Source organism: Chionomys nivalis, chromosome 8 (assembly GCF_950005125.1).
Source record: "Chionomys nivalis chromosome 8, mChiNiv1.1, whole genome shotgun sequence".
NCBI classification, from domain to species: Eukaryota; Metazoa; Chordata; class Mammalia; order Rodentia; family Cricetidae; genus Chionomys; species Chionomys nivalis.
The window spans coordinates 86,266,111-86,284,390 of NC_080093.1; the positions used below are offsets into that span (position 1 = coordinate 86,266,111).

General features: G+C 47.6%; 1 protein-coding gene across 3 annotated transcripts in view; it reads left to right on the forward strand.

The window, feature by feature from the left end:
- Positions 1–12,432, forward strand: part of Irag1 (inositol 1,4,5-triphosphate receptor associated 1) — a 112,813-nt gene extending 100,381 nt beyond the window's left edge. For 2 of the 3 annotated variants that reach the window (XM_057778581.1, XM_057778580.1), the window contains 3 exons: positions 1,609–1,728; positions 2,893–3,024; positions 7,492–10,805. In XM_057778581.1, coding sequence (XP_057634564.1) covers positions 1,609–1,728; positions 2,893–3,024; positions 7,492–7,735 — 496 coding nt within the window. In that variant the 3' untranslated portion in view covers positions 7,736–10,805. Of the gene's footprint in view, positions 1–1,608; positions 1,729–2,892; positions 3,025–7,491; positions 10,806–12,322 lie in introns of those variants that run through there. The other variant, XR_009057583.1, reaches the window with a different exon arrangement.
- The last annotated feature ends 5,848 nt before the right edge of the window (positions 12,433–18,280 follow it).

Sequence of the window (18,280 nt, forward strand, 5' to 3'; positions counted from 1 at the left end):
AAAAGACCCGGCCTTGTTCTTACAAAGGGTGTTTCAGCTTCACCATTGGGATAGGAGGCAGCTTGCCTTTGTTCATCGGGACCCCACTCTACTGTCCTCCTCTTCCACTCTTTGCCCAGTTAAGGAGTGGCTTCTCTTGCCTTTTAAAGGTCTTGGTTCCTTCAGTCAAAGGTGCTGTCCCTTGGCCATCTCCTCTCACTCTCTCCACCAGGCCCTTTCTACCTGTTTTTTAATAGGCTTGCACCCGTGACCCACTTGTTCAGCTGAGCCCTCCTGTCAGGGCAGTCACTACTCCCCTTCCCAGCCCAGTCATGGCTGTACCTTTCTCCCTTCCCTTCCCTTATTACCTCAAGGCTGCACGTGACCCTTGCATCATCAGACCCCACCAAGGACCCAAACTTTCGGAACACACAGAAAAGCACAGTGAGCCCTCTCTCCCTGACTCTAGCGTTATTTTTGTATTCTTAGCCTCCTCCTCCTTCTTTCCTCCTCCTCTTCCTGAGAAGAGCGTGATGATAACTGGGAGTTGTCCTGAGATCTCTGCTCCTCTTTCCTCGTGTTCTCTTTTTAGGCCATCATCCATTTTTTATATTCTTTATATTTATATCAAGTGGCCATCTCTGCCTCCCTGGAAATCTCCAGCTGTCTTCAGCATTTCTTCTCAGACACTTCATGTGCATGGCAGTTTATTCTGCTCCAAACTTCGCTCCTGCCATATTGATTGTTCTCAGCAGCTCAGGTTTACAGCATTGCTTCCCAAAGTCTTTCTAGCCTCCGTCCTCTGCCTCAGCTCATCTTTGCATACATAGCTCATCTTTGACACTGGGACTTCAATATCCAGCACCTCAGAGAGGCCTTTTTTGACCATTCACTCTAAACACACTCTCTCTTTTTCATTTTCTGTCACTGAATGGTTTCTTTAATAAATATTTTAATTCATAATTTTTTTTTTTTTTGCTTTTTCGAGACAGGGTTTCTCTATGGTTTTGGAGCCTGTCCTGGAACTAGCTCTTGTAGACCAGGCTGGTCTCGAACTCACAGAGATCCGCCTGCCTCTGCCTCCCAAGTGCTGGGATTAAGGCGTGCGCCACCACCGCCCAGCTTAATTCATAATTAATATGATTACTTTTTCCTTCTACGAAACTCTACATTGGCGAAAATGGGGGCTATCTTTTCCTCTTTCCAATTCCACATTGCCTTGTGCCTGTAGCGTTATCATACTCAATGAATAGTTGAAAGTAACAGACACACACTCACTACAGAAAGAAAGGATCTAGGATACTTCAGTCTGTCTCCTTGTGGCAGTGTCCTGTTGCCTGTGACACTTGCCTTTCTACTCAGCACCTTCTGAAACAAGAATAAAGTTGGATTTGGGGACATCCGGCAAAGGGAGCTGGTGTAGTGTCTGCCTCCTCAGTGGTCTGGGGAAGATTCATGGAGTGTGTCTTTCTAAAATCTTGTCTCAAGGTACATGTTTTAAAACCTGAAAGCCCATGAAAGGGCCCGAGTTTCCTCTTCGAATTGGGAACCAGGCCAAAGATAGGGTTTTGTCTTCAGATGTTCAGTCTCTCCCTGAAATGACGCCCTGTGCTTCCCTCCCCTCGCTAGTGGAAAGACAAATGCAGAGGCCGACTGTGAAGCTTGTGCCCCCGCGTTGCTCCCAAGCTGCCTGGAGGACGTGAGCCAGGAGACCAAAGCCAGGGCAGAGGAAGAAGTCTACAGCAAAGGGTGGGTCAGACCTCGCCACCCCGAAGGCACCTGGCAGGTCTCAGAAGTGAGCTTCCCACACCCTGGCTTGCTTCTGAAGAGTTTTGGGGAAGCAGTCAATGGGCCCAAAGCCTCTTTGAGTCAAGAAAGCAAGACATAGGATGTGCTTAGACAATGGCCGGCTCCAGCTAGACTCCTCTCTTTCTTAGGCATGCTGCCACTGCCTAGAAATGTCTACACTGGGCTAGGTTCCTCTTGGTGCTGCCTGAGGCTTCCTGATGAGTTGTCATGTTGCTGCCAGCAGTGCCCAGAGGCACCTTCAGTGGTGCTGCCTGGAATCGCCCTGCTGTTCCCTATAAGTCAGAACTCCTCCTCCTGCCCTTCCCCGCTGTTTCCACCCCTGCCTATCTCTAAATGAGCTGCATTAGCTGCCAGTGCCCGCTCCCAGCCACTGAGAGAGAACACTGAGCAGGGCCAAAGGCCCAGGACTCAAGATAGAGACTCACCTTTAACCTAGCCTGGCGCCCCATGACTCCTGAGGGAGGTTCAGCTGACCATGGGCACAGAATCCCGTGGTATCTGTGTGGCAGTCACTCAGTGGTGGGTGGGGTCATCCCAGCCAAACTAATAAAGTTAGCCACCTGGCTGTCAGACAAGTGAGCAGATATGTTCAGGGAAATATTGATCCCGAGAGAAATTGTGGGAGGGGGGCTTTTACAAGAGGGTCTCCTCAGAAAACACTGAAGCAAAGTCCATCCACTGGTTTTGAGAATATTTTCTGGGCACCTCCCTATGTCAAGGTCTGACATTTCTGAAAACTACCCCAACACCCTGAGATGAGGTTCTCCCTAAAGCTGAAGCTCCTAGGTTCCACAGGGAAAATGCAATCTTATCTCTGGGGAGTGTTTTGTAGGATGGTGACCAGCAGTAGATCTTGTCCCACATTTTTCTCAGTCAGTTTGTCACCCTGTCACATAAACAGGAAGGATGGCTGAGGAGTGAGGGGAAATGGTCCTGACATGAGCTGGGTTTGGGCTCAGCAGAGTTTCCCAGCTTTTTCCTGTTGTATGGAGCCACAGGAAGTGCGCAATGACTGGAAGTTCTTGAGTCCTTTGCCCCCGGTCTGGGGCAAGAATGCCCCATGTCTGGTCCTCCCTGACTCAGCTGTTCCCTTTTGCCCTCCAGATATCAGGAAGGGGTAAAGAAGACGGAAGAACTTCAAGACCTGAAGGAGGAGGAAGAGCAGAAGACAGAGAGTCCCGAGGAACCAGCGGAGGTAGAAGAAACTGAGGAGGAAGAGAAGGAGCAGAGAAGCAGGTTGGAAACCTATACTTGGACACCAAATGGGTTTCAGGTCATTTACCTGTTGAATCGCACAAAACGGACAGAAATGCCCTTCCTGGATGGCAGTAGGTCTGGTGACCAACAGAATTCAAGAAGGCACTGACTCCAGAAAATTAAGTTAGAAATGGCACATTGCAAAAACTGAGGCATCAGAGGTGGTCGTGGGCACGGTAGAAAGCCACGAATAGCTCTTAGGAGTCGAGAAAGGGCAAAGGACTTTTGGTGGACTCCCAGTCAAGCTGTGGTCAGCTCATTCCACAGCCACCACCATAGAAGAGTTCAGATCGAAGGGGCTGGCCTGAGTTCCTAGAGAGGGGCTTGGACGAAGCCAACAACAGCAGAGGGAAGCAGAAGGAACATGGGAGGCAGGGAACAAACTTAGCTCAGTGGCCAGGTTCAGTCTCTAATGTTGACCAAACACTTGGTCATTTGCATGGTGTCTTCACTTCAGGTTGGAAACAAACTCTTTTGTGTTTGAAGCTATCTTCTTCTAATGAGTGGAAGAGGAGAAGGAACACAGAAAGTCTGTATCGTACGACTTGGTCCACTACAACCGAAGGTCTCGCTTTACCGCACAGAACAGGAAATTCAAAACCAAACAAAACTGGCACTAGAGATTGAAGCCAGGACCTTTCAAATGGCAGACAAGCACCCTTCTCCTGAGATGCTTCTCCAGACCAAGGATGATAGAAATAGCCTTGTCTCGTTGCAGGGTATTCTGTGTAATAAGGTCACAACCCTATCCCACACAGGAATGTGTTTAAGGACAGAATCAACTATTCCTCAGAAGAGGCATGCACTACTTTGTCAATACAATGACAGAGCAACACCCTAGATTTTCAAAAATCTCCAATTTCATGTATTATACCCAACTATCTCTATTAGTACATCAAAACCATAAGTCTTGTTTTTGCTTTGTTTTGTTTTGTTTTTCCCCCTCAATTGTAGTCATAGTAACCTTGCAATACTTCACCGAAATTTTCTTTTAGATACCCTCAACTATCCTGGAGTTCAGAACATTTCCAGACAACACCATTAGCTGTATGACCACCTGCCACTGATCCCAGACACAGTGTCTGTAACTGAGTCTCCTACTGGCAAGCTCCAGAACCTACTCACATGTAATGAATAGTTAGTAAGTGAAGATTAGAAAGATGATAACTATATTTCTAAGCCTTAGATGCCATCAACACAGCCCAGTGGTGGAAGAAGCAACCAGCAGGAGGGGGCTTGACCTGCCTGGGTCAACCCCATTGCCAAGGGAAGAGCTTTCTCAGCATGCCAGGGAAAATGCTTCCTCGAGGTAAACATGCCCTCTCTGGTGACAGAGCTTCAACTTTAATCATGGAAGCACAACCCTGACTCCAAGCAACTGCATCCGGTTCTCCTTACAACTCACCTCCCTCTTGGGGGCCATCTGCGTTTAATTTTCAGACCAGCAGGCTGTCTTTGCCAAGCCCAAGCCTGCACAAAAGCTCTTCCTTTGGCACCTTGAATTCATCTAAGTCAGGCTAGAATTTCTAACACTTCCACACACAACAAAAGAGAAATAAACAGAGCAAGCGTACGACTATAAACAATCTGGCTTACAAAGCCTTATCTAGCTAACTCCATCTTTGGCAGTTGGCAACTCCCCCCTGTCTCATGAAAGCCGGGGGAAGCAAGGTTTTGCCTGGGTCCTTTTCTGCCCATCTTGTGAGCAATTCTGGGCATTGGCCACTTGCAGCACCTGAACCCTTCAGTGGGACCCCAGTGGGACTCCCATCCTTCATGCCTGCTTACAGCTGCTTTAGGTTCTGAGGCGACAGCATCCTCCGATGACTGACACCGACCTGAGTAGTGCCCTCCAGAGGGTCCTCAGCCTTCAGCACAGGGTTTCAACTTCACTTTTTCAGGCTCAGTCCATCTTCTCAGGACATTTACATAGAAACTGCACGCCCACTGTCAGAAAGTTCCTCTCTCCCCCATAACCCCAGCCAGACTGGTCCCAAGAGCTGTCATGTTTAGTGTCAGATGAGAGTCAGCCTACTATGGAGTCCCTGAGGACCAGAGTTGCCAGCAGGAGACTTCACTTGAACATGAGTCCCCTGTGGAATGTTGGCACCTCACTAGCAAGCAAAGTCTGAAGTTATCAGAAGTTCCATGGACTTAGTTACTAAGTTTAGTTACTAAGAAGACTTTCTACACAACCACAGAGCCTGAGTTTGGATCCCAGCACTCACATAGCAAGCCAGGCATCCGGTGAGCGCCTCGTAAGTCCAGCTCCAAGAAAGGCAGAGACAAGAGAATCGCAGCAGCTTGCTGGCTTCTAGCAAACTACCAGCATGAGCTCCAGGTTCAAGGAGGGACCCCTGCTCAAAAGCCCAGGAGAAGGGGATAGAGAGGAGCATCCAATGCCCTCTTTCTGTCTTCATGTGCAGCCATGGGTGCATACACTTGTGCATGTGCATGCAGGTGCACACACGTTTACACACACACACACACAGAATTTTATGTCTTGTTTCATACATTTTAGAAAACACTGGGGCTAGAGAGATGACCTGGTAGTTTAGAGCATTTGTTGTTCTTACAGAGGACCTGGATTTAGTTCCCAGCATACACTTCATGGCTCACAAATATCCTAACTCCATTTCCAGAGGGTCTGATGCCTTCCTCTGACCTTTATGGAAACCGGGCATGCACATGGTGCACATATATACGTTCAGGCAAAAACACCCATACATACAAATTAAATAAACCAAAAAAATAACCCCCAAAACAAAATAAAACAAAAAGATAAATTAAAAAAATGTTGACCTAAGTAAGCCCAGCAACTAGCTCCTTATTTGGGTCTCAGCATTGAATTCTAAGTCCTCTAAGTTTCTTCTTCTTTTATATGCAATGAAGCCAATAAATACCGATCTCTGGACGAACTTCGGGCAGAGCAACCCAGCACCTTCCTAACGTGGTCTGTGGCATTATTATGTAACACAGCTGAGATTCACACTATGTCCTGTAAAATTGGCTTTTTTTCGCTCACCACTGGCTCAGACGTACTCTATGGGTGTGAACGATAGTTAAGCAGGTCCAATACTACTTAGAAAACAGAAGGGTTAGCATCAAACATTGACCCAAAGGAATTCTATTTCTAGCTTAATTTTGCTTCCAGTTTCTCTTATAGGCTGAAAACCAGGTGACCACATAAGGATCATGTACCCAGATCTTGACCACCTCTTTCGTAGACTGAGGATGGATCTAGGGGCTGGAAAGATGCTACTCTAACAGAGGACCTAAATTCACATCCTCCTATAATCCAGCTCTAGGGCACCTGATACCTCTGGCCGCCACAGACACATGCACACTGGTGGGCATACCCCCCCCATAAGTGTAACTAGAAAGTAAATCTGTAAGTGTGGCTTTAGAGTGGCCTTCTCCCCACACCAGCAGCCTGTTTTGGAGCACAAAAGTGTAGCTCAAACAATGACCCTATTTTGAATTTCAATTATATCCCACTAGGATCTCAAGATGAATAGGGCTGGAAGTAAGGAAGCTTGCACTTCACATCTGTCCTTCCCAGTAGTCACATAAATAGCCAGTGATTTCTTGGAAAAAGTGTGCTAAGCTGAAATTGCTGGTGGGGTTCCCGCACGGACACGAAACAAACTGCTGTCCCTGTGGCATGGCACCCAAGGCAAGCACTTCAAGGACCTGGTCCCTTTCTTAGGAGGGCATTTGCTGAGGATTTTGCCCCATGGCAAGCCACCTACTTCCCACCAGTTCTCTGTTCAAGTTTCCATCTTCCCGAGCCAGGGGCCTGAGCATCACAATGTGTTTGTGAGACATGCGGCCTTCAGGAAGCCCTTGGTGACTCTCCCACCTCTATGGTGTAGTAACCCTCAGTCATCTTGCTTTGCAGGTCGTTGAGTTGGAATTGGACACAGGAGAAAAACATAGCTTGTGTTAAATGCACAGGACGTCTCCAGAAACGTCTAGGATGGGACTCCGATCAAATGTCCTTTTACTAAACTGAAAAGAGAGAGAATGGGCTGAGAGGAAGTTGGGAAACAAGCAAGGGGGAACGTGGTTAAAGTAGAGGAGACAGATGCAGATGTGAGAGAGACAGAGAGGAAGGGATAGAGAAAACAGTTTGGAGAGAATGGGGGAAGAGAAGGAGGGACAAAGTGGAGGAGGGGCATAATAAAGTTGACAAACATCAGCATGAGCCTCCCACGGTATGGACCAGTGGCGCCAGACCCACCCGGGGATTCTTAGGTCATTATACTGGGATTCTCATTCAGAAGACCGGGGATATTTTGGGTACGAGCTGCCAGGTGATTCTCTGTGTAGCTAAGTTTAAGAACCTCTGCCTTAGACAGCATAGAAGGTATCCCCAGACAGGGAAGTACGGGTCTGGGCATCGGATATGTGCTCAATATACTAATCTCTTTATTCTATTGACAGCAAACTTGAAGAACTGGTCCATTTCCTACAAGTCATGTATCCCAAATTGTGTCAACACTGGCAAGTGATCTGGATGATGGCCGCGGTGATGCTGGTCTTGAGTGTTGTGCTTGGGTTCTACAACTCCTATAACTCATGTACAGAGCAGACCGAGGGGCCCCCTGGGAGATCCACCTGCTCCGCGGCCCAGCGGGACTCGTGGTGGAGCTCAGGACTCCAGCAAGAGCAGCCAGCGGAGCAGTAGGGCCTCAGACTCCTTAGCCATACCCTCCTCTAGTGCATTCACCCCACACCCTGCCCCCGTGGACAGTGTGCCAGACCCAGGTGTGCCCACGTGGCCACCCATCCCATCGGGGAACAAGGAGGCTTTCTCTTCCCCCTCGTCACCTCCTTGGAAGCTACTCACACACCATAAGCTGATGGTTTGAAGGGATCAGCAAAACTTCTCTGGGAAAGCGTCTGGTGGACAAAAAGTGACCTTCACAAAGGACTCTGACACAAGGGAAGAGCCCTGTCCCTGACCCAGAGGGCTGGGAGAACTGAAGGCCCTTCATTCAGGGGACAGTGAGAAGCCTGCTCTCTGTTTTCCTCCCTATGTTTCAGAATCAGGAAGAGTTGCAGTTAATGGCCAGTACTGACCATAACGATCAGACCTAGGACTTGGAGTCACAGCGTGGATATCTTCCCACTTCATTTGCCACGACCACTCTTTAGCCTTCTCTCTCTCCTTCAGAATCACCATTTCTTGTCAGATCGTGGGAAAAGCTTCCTCAGAAAAGTACACAGGCTAAAAGTAGCCCCATGCTCGAAAGGAAGCAGGAAGATGTGAGTTAATATATAACGTATCTTTATGCATCCGGACTGTACACACATGTTTGTGCACAGACACCCACTCTCTGGAAGTGTGCTCTGCTCAGTGGCAGCCATGTTGTGCCAAGAAATTGGCTTTCACTGGGTATGGAACAGTAGTCACCAGGCATCAATACAGGGAGCCCTCCACACACTCTGAAGATGTTTGAAAGCCCTAAGAAATCACATCTGCATTGCACGTCCAGTACCAGTTTGGAGCTGTTCTTCTGCACGGTCTGTTCCCTGGTTGTGTAGTGCCTTTGAAAGTGATCCTACATAGCTAACCCACCCCTTGGGTAAGAAAAGGTGTGCCTTCCACTCTGAACTCTCACTCTGCCTTGCACCTCAGGGCTGGCGTTCTCATGGTGTTTCCTGCCCAAATGTGTCCTTTGGAAGACCCGCTCAGCATCAAACCGAAGGAGCGCGCCTCACCTCCAGCACGGCGTCTCTCACACTGTTCAGCTGTTACCCTCATTCAGCTCTCATCAGCTAGAGATAGGACTTCTGTGGTGGTTGCTTTTCATTGTTTTTGTTGCTAACATTCATGTAGACCTTATTGTGAATCAAAACTGTCTCAGTGTTATATAGATAGCAATTCATTTAGTCCTCAGGAAAAACAAAATCTGAAATGGGGGTTTCTCTTTCTCTGTTCAAAAAAGGAAACAGAAGCATAAATGATACAAGAACACACGCACACATACACACAAACATACACACACATATACACACACTGATACAACTCGTCGAGCATATATAGCTAGTAAGTAAATCATTCGAACTAGAGTGGTCTGGCTCCAGGGCTGTACCCCTGACCCTTCTCCTATGGTCTCTCAGGTAGGCGCCTTCCAGCCTGATCCCACCCCTGCCCCAGCTGGCCCTTCTGCTTCAAACCTGCCATGGTTCCCAAATGAAATTGCTTCTCCTTCTATAGGTCAGCTCATGAGCATCTCTCCTGCCCTTGTCCTCTTCTCGCCAATCTTGAGGACCAGTCACAAACACTACCCCTCCATACAGGCCTCAGTGACTGCCTTCCACGTTCTCACCATGCCCAGCATCCTGGGGGCATCCCACTTAGTGCTTATGGTGAAATTTCAACCCTTGACCTGTATCTATGGTCTAGCTTATTTATACATCTGCCTCCCTGGACGTTGTCCCTCAAATACTATGCCTTACCGTCTCTTGGGTAGGTACCTAACATGGCAAACACTTTGGAGGGAATTATTCAATGTTGGTTGAAAGAACAAGAGAGCATTGAAGGTGGAGAGCAACCTAGAACATGAGGTTTCCCAATACCATAACCCTCAGCACCTTCCTGTCTCCATGAGAAACCTGTCATGATTGATTCCTAACCTCAGCTTGTTTTTATCTTTCCCTGTTTACTCTGAGAGAACAAGAATGGAACCAGACTACAGCAATCCCTTTTCCCGAGTTCAAGTACAAGATTCCATGCAATCAATCACTCCTTTTAGACAGACATGCCCGTCCTCTACCAACCCCGACTAGGCCTCCCTTTAAAATGCTGGTTTTGAAGGGATGTCCTTTACAGTGGATGAAAATGGCAGAGTGAGGAACCTGGATGTGCCATTAAAGGTAATGGGATTCAGAGTGAGGCAGTGGGATTTTACAGGCATAGGTAGATTGTTTACCTGGTGTCTTCCATAGGAACAAATACAGCCAAAGGAGATTTAGTTACTAAGCACTGTATAGCCAAAGAAAGGGTGTAGACAGAACACAGAGAGAGCAGCTGTTAGGACTCTAGGGGTCAATGTCTAGTCTCAGTCCACCCCCACACCAAAAGAAGGTCCAACTTGAGCGAGCCCTTCGTCTTTTGGGCCACAAATTCCCATCCCGTTCTAGGTGAGACAGAGTCAAGGGGAGCATCTGCAAATTGCCTCAGCATCAGTGCTGGCCTCTGAAGCCTGCAAGAGCCTGGGGCCTAGACCAGCAACCACTCCAGCTGTGAGGACAGCTGAGGAAAAGAGCATCTCCAAAGAGCATAGCCATACCTAGAACAGCGTGGCTGAAAACACCCTCGTTGGGCCACCTTTTCAAGAAAACGGGATAACTTGAAGCAGGTACAGCTGCTGCCACACACGGCCAGTGACACGGAAGCCAGTCTTGTGTTTCCCGACATCACAGCAAAATGAAATAAAACTTTCCATTCAAGATGCCTCTGAAACCGGACATTTCTGCTTAGCCTCCAGCGTCTGGTTGCCAGCCTTCTACTGCAGAGGAATGTGTTTGCGTCACCACTGATGTCACTTCCTAAAGGACCTCCACTTTCTAGCCACCATGAAGTCTGTCTCCTTTGTACAGCCTGGAAGAGGGAACAGCAAGGGGGACGCTGGACCTATGTCACCGGCTGTCAGTCCTTCACGTTAAGCCCCGCACAGGTAGGTGTGCTAGTGCTGAATTTAGAATGTCACATAGCTGAGTTTGAAAATAAACGCACATTTCCAAACCTTTGGCAGAAGTCAGATGCCTCTTTGTTATGTGAAGTCTAAGCCTAATCTTTCTCCAGTGATGAATTAGAGCCCCAGAGAACTGGAGAATCAGGGTCTAATCTGTAAAGATGGGATCTTTCTGATGTCTGTGACTTTTACCGTTGCTAAAATACCCTGGCAAAAACAACCTCATGGGGGGAAGGGTTTGCTTTGGCTCACAGTTAAGGGTACAGCCTGTTATGGGGGGGGGGGAATTCTTGGCAGTGGGAGCTAGATGCAGCTGGTCACCTGCGCCTCAGCCAGGAACCAGAGTGGTGAATGTGCTCCGCTCACTTTCTCCTTCTCATATAATCCAGGATCCCATCTAGGGAATGGTGCCCCCCACGGCGGGCAGATCTTCCCACCACAATTAGCCCAGTCACCCACTATAGGCATACTCAGAAGCTCATCTCCTAGAGTCTAGGACCTAGATGGTTTTAGCTTCAATAAAATTGACAATGGCCATTCTCCAGCTTTTGGATATGAGATACGACTCTTGTTCATATGTTATATTTTATGGGACTGTCAGCCTTAAGATAGAATATCCAGTTTTTCCTTGTAGGAATCAGTTCTCTCCTTCCACCCTGTAGGTCTTGGGGATTGAACGAGGTCATAAGCCTCTACTGAGTCGCCTCAACCGACCCTAGACCTTAGTTCTCTTTTGTTTGTTTTGAAGTTGATTCTCACCTGTAGTCCAGGCTGGCTTTGAACTCATGATCCTCCTGCCTTTACCCTGTGAGTGTAGGCGTGTCCCCACCACGTTCAACTTCAGAATAGGTTCATTTGGTTCATGATGCTGGAGTTTAAGCCCCATGGCGCCTTTGCCAGCTCATTGCCTTGCCAGTGAAGGGCAAATGGTAGTGACAGGTGTGGACATTGGGGCGAGCAGCCATGTGTCAGAAAACCAGAAGCAGTGCTCTTCCCGCTGTTCTGAAGAGGCAAGCAAGTCTCTCTTTCCCCACTTTCTCTTCTCTCTCCCTTTCATTCACCCACTCCCTGTATTTCAATAAAACCTCCCACGTAAGCTCTGTCTGTATGGCGTATTAGTCTTTCGCCCACTGTGAGGCCTCTGGGCTCTCACCCACCAAGGTTTTACCTCTGGCACATAATCATACATTGGTGTTATGACTCTGTCAGGCTCTCCCCACGGTCTTTTCCACCTGTGGGCGGGTGGCCTGAGGCATGCAGAGACCCTGACCTGGACTGATAGACCACTTTCCAACTACCTGTCTGTTGGGATCACAACACCCGCTACTTCAGTCGAGAGACAGGTCTGCTCCTGGTAGTGCTCCCTTTTCCTCTAAAGAAGACAAGAACAGAAGAACCTCCAACCGGAGCTTGCTTCACAAGCAGCAGTGCTAGCCACTGAGAAAACCCATCTTTCACCTCAACTGCTGCAAAGACCCTCCTCACACTGTGGACGACAGGGCACTGGGGAGCCAACTGCCTCAAGTTACCTAAGACAAAGGTAAATTCTCCCACGCGTCCCTCCTCTGCAGACTCCTGGGGGTTATTCCGAGGCCCTGCAGGCCTACGTCTGCCAGCTGGAAGACAGATGTTGCCCTAAGACCTGCCCTCAGCGACCATGGAGGACCCTGGGGTGGCTGTCTAGGCAGCCAATCAGGTAAGTCTCTGTCATTTTTAATCATTAACCCAGGTAAAATTTATCCTTCTCCAGAACTCTGATGCAGTTTGAAGACTAATAGCTTTGCCTGCTTGACAGCAGGGACCAAGGCTTCAGCTGCCTTCTCAGTTCTCTGTGTAAAACTCAGATCACAGGCTTCACTCTCTTGGAGCCAATACAAGGTCTAGACACAATTTACCTCATTTCCAGACTCAAGAAGAGACAACTCACAGCACAGATTTCTCCTGAGCATTAAGACGATGCCACAATGAAGGAAAGGAACAGGTCCTGCCAGGAGCTGACCCGGTACAGAGCTTGGGATGTGAGGATCTGAGATGCTTTAGGTCTAAGAACGTGTTTTAAGGTGTGCAAATACCAGATATAAAGGTCTGAGGGAAAAGGCTTAAGTGCCGATAATCTTGACACTAATCAATAAATTTCTGATAAGCCATTAATCTAGCTCTGGCAGAGTGCCAGCACTATCATCACAGTTAAAGCTCAAGGTTTTAAATTCCCTTTGGTTGTTTTCTAAATATAGACCCCAAAGATTCCTTTCATTGTGCAAGATCATCTGTCACAGTTTTCTGGATAGAAGAAAGATTGTTAATACTTTTAATCAAAGTCATATCTGGCACAAATATACTGCCATTTCTAATGTGTCTAGACTTATGTTTTCACACACTCAAAGAATTCTTGTGAGTTCCAGGAAGTCAACTTGGGTTCACCTCAAACAGGTCAGATGCACCCCTCCCTTCCTAAGCAGCCTAAGCCTTCCCACCTTTCCCTGGTCTTGACATCCCTTTCCTCAATTACCAAAACCTAAGGAAAATATTTTTCCTTAACTAACCTTTTCCTCTACCCTGCCAGCATCTTGCCAGGTTCAAGAGGCGCCAGAGAGTTCCACATATCCTGGACAGCAGTAAAACAACCAGATACCCTAGGGTGTGACCAGCACCCCAGCTTTCTCAGGTCCCCCAAAGATGGTCAATGCCCCAGATCAGCAGGAAGTAGTCTGGAGAACTCAATACCCTCATTTCCCTAACCTGCCACACCTAACTTCTGACCTTTTTAATAAATAAAGAATAGAAGAATGTTAGCATCCAGATGAACCTGGCCCCGTGCCTTGAGGGCCTGACAGAGTGCATCGTGTATGCCCTGTGTCACACCTGCATGCAGGGCAGGCAGTACCCTGTCTCTTTAAAGGTGAAAACTAACACTTCTTCTTCCTCATATGGTACCGCGCTGGAGACCAACTGTTTAACCACGACAAAAACTTGAGTGACAAACTGAATCCCGCCCATAGCAACGATCTTCATTACGCCATTTCTCTGGCATTCCTGAACCACTCTAGCCTGGTGATGGCCATGACGTCCAAGTTTCCCCTTGACAAGTGGAAACTTTCACTGAGATCCTCAGATCCTGCCTCCCTAGTACATTGGGGAGTGGTCCCCACAAGTCCAAGTCTACAAATGGCCACAGTTATACCTGATCAGAGTACCGGGGATGTAGTGGTTTGAATGGGAACTGCCTCCACAAGCTCATCTATTTCAGTACTTGGTCCCCAGTTTGGTGCAACTGCTTGAGAAGGACTAGAAGGTGTGGCCTCATTAGAAGAGATGTATCGATGGGGGCAAGCGTTGAGCTTTCAAAAGTCCCAAGCTGTTTCAGTTAGCTCTGTGTGCCTCACGCCTGTGGATCAGAATGTAAGCTCTCAGCTACTGCTCCAGCACCATGCTCCCTCCATGATGCTCATGGACTCACTGTCTGAAACAATAAGCCTCTATTAAATACTTCCTTTTAGAACTTGCCTTGGTTGTGATTTACCATAGAAATTGAAAAATAGCTAAGACAGAGCGTATCTCTGAGATCAGGAACTCTGGGCAGGGTAGGACCTTGGGTGGTCTCCATTGAGAAGAGTATTGTGTTCTGCAGAAGGGGGAAATAATGAGTCCAATACTGGGTGGCCAGGCAGGGACACTCAAGCCCAGACCTTTCCATGTTCACCAAGTCATTTTTCTTTTTCACTCTTCGGTACATACCTGAATTAAAACTCCTTAATCAGGTTAGATGGGAACATGTGACTAAGTTCTGATTGCTCAACTATGAACAGGAGTGATCTATTCCAGGCTTAGCCTCAAAAGCAGTCTTTAGCACCGTTATCTACATCTGCTGGTTCACTGTGAAGATCCTGGAAGGGAACGCAGAGAGATTAGAAGGCAGGAGTGCCACGGGAGACAGGTGGAAACAGCGACGATCTATGAAAACATCATGCTGTGGATTCCTCAGTGTACACACTATTACTGCCGTCAGCACCTGTCAGTCATTGGAATACCACAGACATTTCAAGTACGCCGTTGAGTTGTGGAGTTGTTGGTTGCAGTAGTTAGACTACAGTGACTAATACATTCGCCTACCTGTATGTTTCTTTCTTTCTTCACTTTTTTTTTTTTTTTGATTTTTGGAGACAGGGTTTCTCCGTAGCTTTTGGTTCCTGTCCTGGAACTAGCTCTTGTAGACCAGGCTGGCCTCGAACTCACAGAGATCCGCCTGCCTCTGCCTCCCGAGTGCTGGGATTAAAGGCGTGCACCACCACCGCCCAGCTTCTTCACCTTTTTTTTGGAGACAGGGTTTCTCTGTGTAATCCTGGCTGTCCCAGAACTCACTCTGTAGACCAGGCTGGCCTTGTACTCAGAGATCCGCCTGCCTCTGCCTCCTGAGTGCTGACATTAAAGGTGTGCGCCACCACCCAGCCCACCTGTACATTTCTTAAGAATAACCCATATAGTATTTGGTGCCGTAGAACCACTATTATTTCTAAGTTCATGCAGCTCTGTCCTATGACGGGCAATGAAACTGGGGCCCGGGGAGTTCAAGTGTTTCTTAAAATATACTCAAGGACACATAGATTATTGGTGTTAGTAAGATTTTTTGTTTGTTTTTGAGACAGGGTTTCTCTGTGTAGCTTTGGAGCCTGTCCTGGAACTTGTTCTGTAGACCAGGCTGGTCTCCATCTCACAGAGACCTGTCTGCTTCCTGAGTTCCGGGGTTAAAGGCGTGCACCACCACTGTCCAGCTAGTGTTAGTAAGATTTAAACCCAAGTCTGGACACGGTCCTCAGCCCAGTATCTGCACTGTATTTCTGTGCTGTCAGTTTTCAAAACCTCCACTCTATTTAAATTGCAAGTGTTGAATTTAGAAGACAACTCAAATCTTCTTCCGATCAAAGTCCGTGATCTCAGAGTTAAGCTCTGTCTTTGACGCCAGGTCCAGCTATGGCACTCTGTGGTCTGGTGACCTATGAACTTTTACTCCTGGTTTTATAACCATGGAGTGACACTGGCTTGCATACTTCACATCTGCTGCTGCCCTTTGGCGTTCAATGGATAATCACTTCATTTAATTTTCAGGGGTCTAATTGTACACATTTCTCCTCCCGTTTTGGTTCTCTTTGACGATGCCAGCTGTGGCCCGCCAAGACTCGACCAGCGATGAAGTGAAGACCACCGACACAGGATTCTTCTCTATCACGCTTTATTGAAGTGCACTCAGTTACAGTTGACTGGTGGAAGTAGGGGGCCCCGAGTGGCGGAAAGCGGCTGAATATATACAGGGAGAATGGGCGTGTTCCAAACCAAAGAGACGGGGCTGCATGGGATTGGATGCAGCTGTTGCTGGGCAGATCAAGAGCAAGATCAGGCGGTAGAGACGTTGGTCTAACACGCCAAAACACACTTGTTTATCAGGCTCTCGGCGCCATCTTGTAATGGCGGCGATAGTTCGCCACAGCCAGCAGCTGTTATTTAGAAGCGGACAGCGCCGAGGGCTGTGTTTCCGTGTCTTGATCATTCTCAGACATTGTAAAGCAGCGTGCCTCCATTGTCTCTGCTTCAGCTCCTGCCCCAGGTTCCTGCCACCAGTTCCTGCCCTGGCTTCCCTCAGTGATGGGCTGGGACCATGTAAGATGAAATAAACGCCTTCCTCACCACTCTGCTTTCTATCAGAGTTTTTCGTCACAGTGACAGAAAGGAAACCAGAGTAGTTCTTTGCAACAAAGCTTCTTACATAGAGAGGGTTAGAAGCTGATATCGAGTATATATATTCTAAGCCGGGGAGGCAGCGAACGCCAATGGAGTTCCAATCACCCACCTCGGGCAGAGATGATCCTTTTCAGGAGGAGGTGGTTAGCACATAGTCTCAGGATGCTGCGAATGCCTGCTGGGTACTCAGACCTAAAGAGAACATTATGCCATTGCTCATGCTACCCCACCCGAAGACTCAGGGAATACAGGAAGAAGAGCCAGCAGGAAGGCCACAGAGCTCTAGGGTGAGAAAGAGTGCTGTGGAGTGCGGTCTCTGGGGCATGATGTGGCCCTCTCAGTCGTGAAACACAGCAGCTGTGGCCACCTGGACCCTATTGAGACCATCCGCACCCCATCACGCCCGGGAAGGTGTTCATGAGCAGCTGCTGGCCGGAACTGGCTGCCAGGGAAGAAGGCGTCATTTCTCTTCAGGAATGTAGCCGCTACTAAGATGCCCAAGCTACAGGGAAAAACTCCATATCCGTGCACATGGAAACTATCTTAGTTAAACTCCGAACTATAGGAAGAAGGCAGCGAAGGAGGCAGATTTGTTGAGAAGAGGGAGTTGGGAAGGAGTAGGCAGGAGATAAGAAGAGAAGGCAATGGGTGAATATCAAAATACATCATATACATGTATAAAATTGTTCATTCTTTAAAAAGAAAGATCCAGGCTAGCTTTAGTACTTAGGAAGAACCTGTCTTGAAAATAATATTTATTCCCAATCATATTCTAACAATGGCTAAATTCTTCTCTTACCCAGATCATTAACAAATTGTTTCCTGCTTAGCCCTAGTACAAACATTCATACCCTCTTTATCCAAGAAGACCCTGTCTGTCCCTTTGTGTATGGAAGTTGGTGTCTTCTGACTTCTCATAAGTTTTTCCTCACATGCTCTGCCTTCTACAGCAAATTTTCCCTTTCTGCCACCCTCTCTCCCTTCTTGTGATGATTTATTCTTTCTATCATGATGCTAAGCATTATAGACAATTACAGAAGGACACACTTTCCTACCTCTCTCTCGAATTTCAGTGCTAGAGTCCCTATGTTTATGCAATGCCCTGGGCTTGTGCACGGATGAGTAAGGAGTTTACACTGGCGATATTCAGGGGCTACTTCCCTGTCTCTTAGAAGCTCTCGGTGTTGGAGAAGAACAGGTTTTCATTACTGGAATTTTCTGCACATATGTCTAAATTTGTTACCCATACCAATTACGCAGAACTAGTTATCCCTGTGATTACATGTGTTAAATTAAACAGGCAACACTCAGTCTGGATAGATGGCTAAGTATTTAAAAGTAAGTTCTGTTCTTGCAGAGGACCTGAATACAGCTCCTAGCGCCATGTTGGGCAGTTATACTATAACTGGTATCTAGCGCCCTCTTTTGACCTGCCTGGGTCTCTGCATTCACGTGCACATACCCACATATGGGCACTCACATAAGCATTAATTTAAAAATAGTAAAATAAATCTTCGAGTAGGCAATACCACTCCCATAAAGGACACTTATTTTGGAGAAAACTCATAGACCTTTGCTCAAGTCATTATTCAAAAACTCTAACTATAATTATTGAAGAAGATGAACCACTGAAAATCCAGTTTGGAAATGTCAAGTGCATTCTGACTGAACACAGTGTGGATATCGTCCATATACTTCAGATGAAGAAGGTGGAGACTGAGTTGAATTCTACCAGAATACAGCAGAAGTTACTAAGTAAAGTATAGCACAATAATCTGGGCAGTGGTGGCGCACAC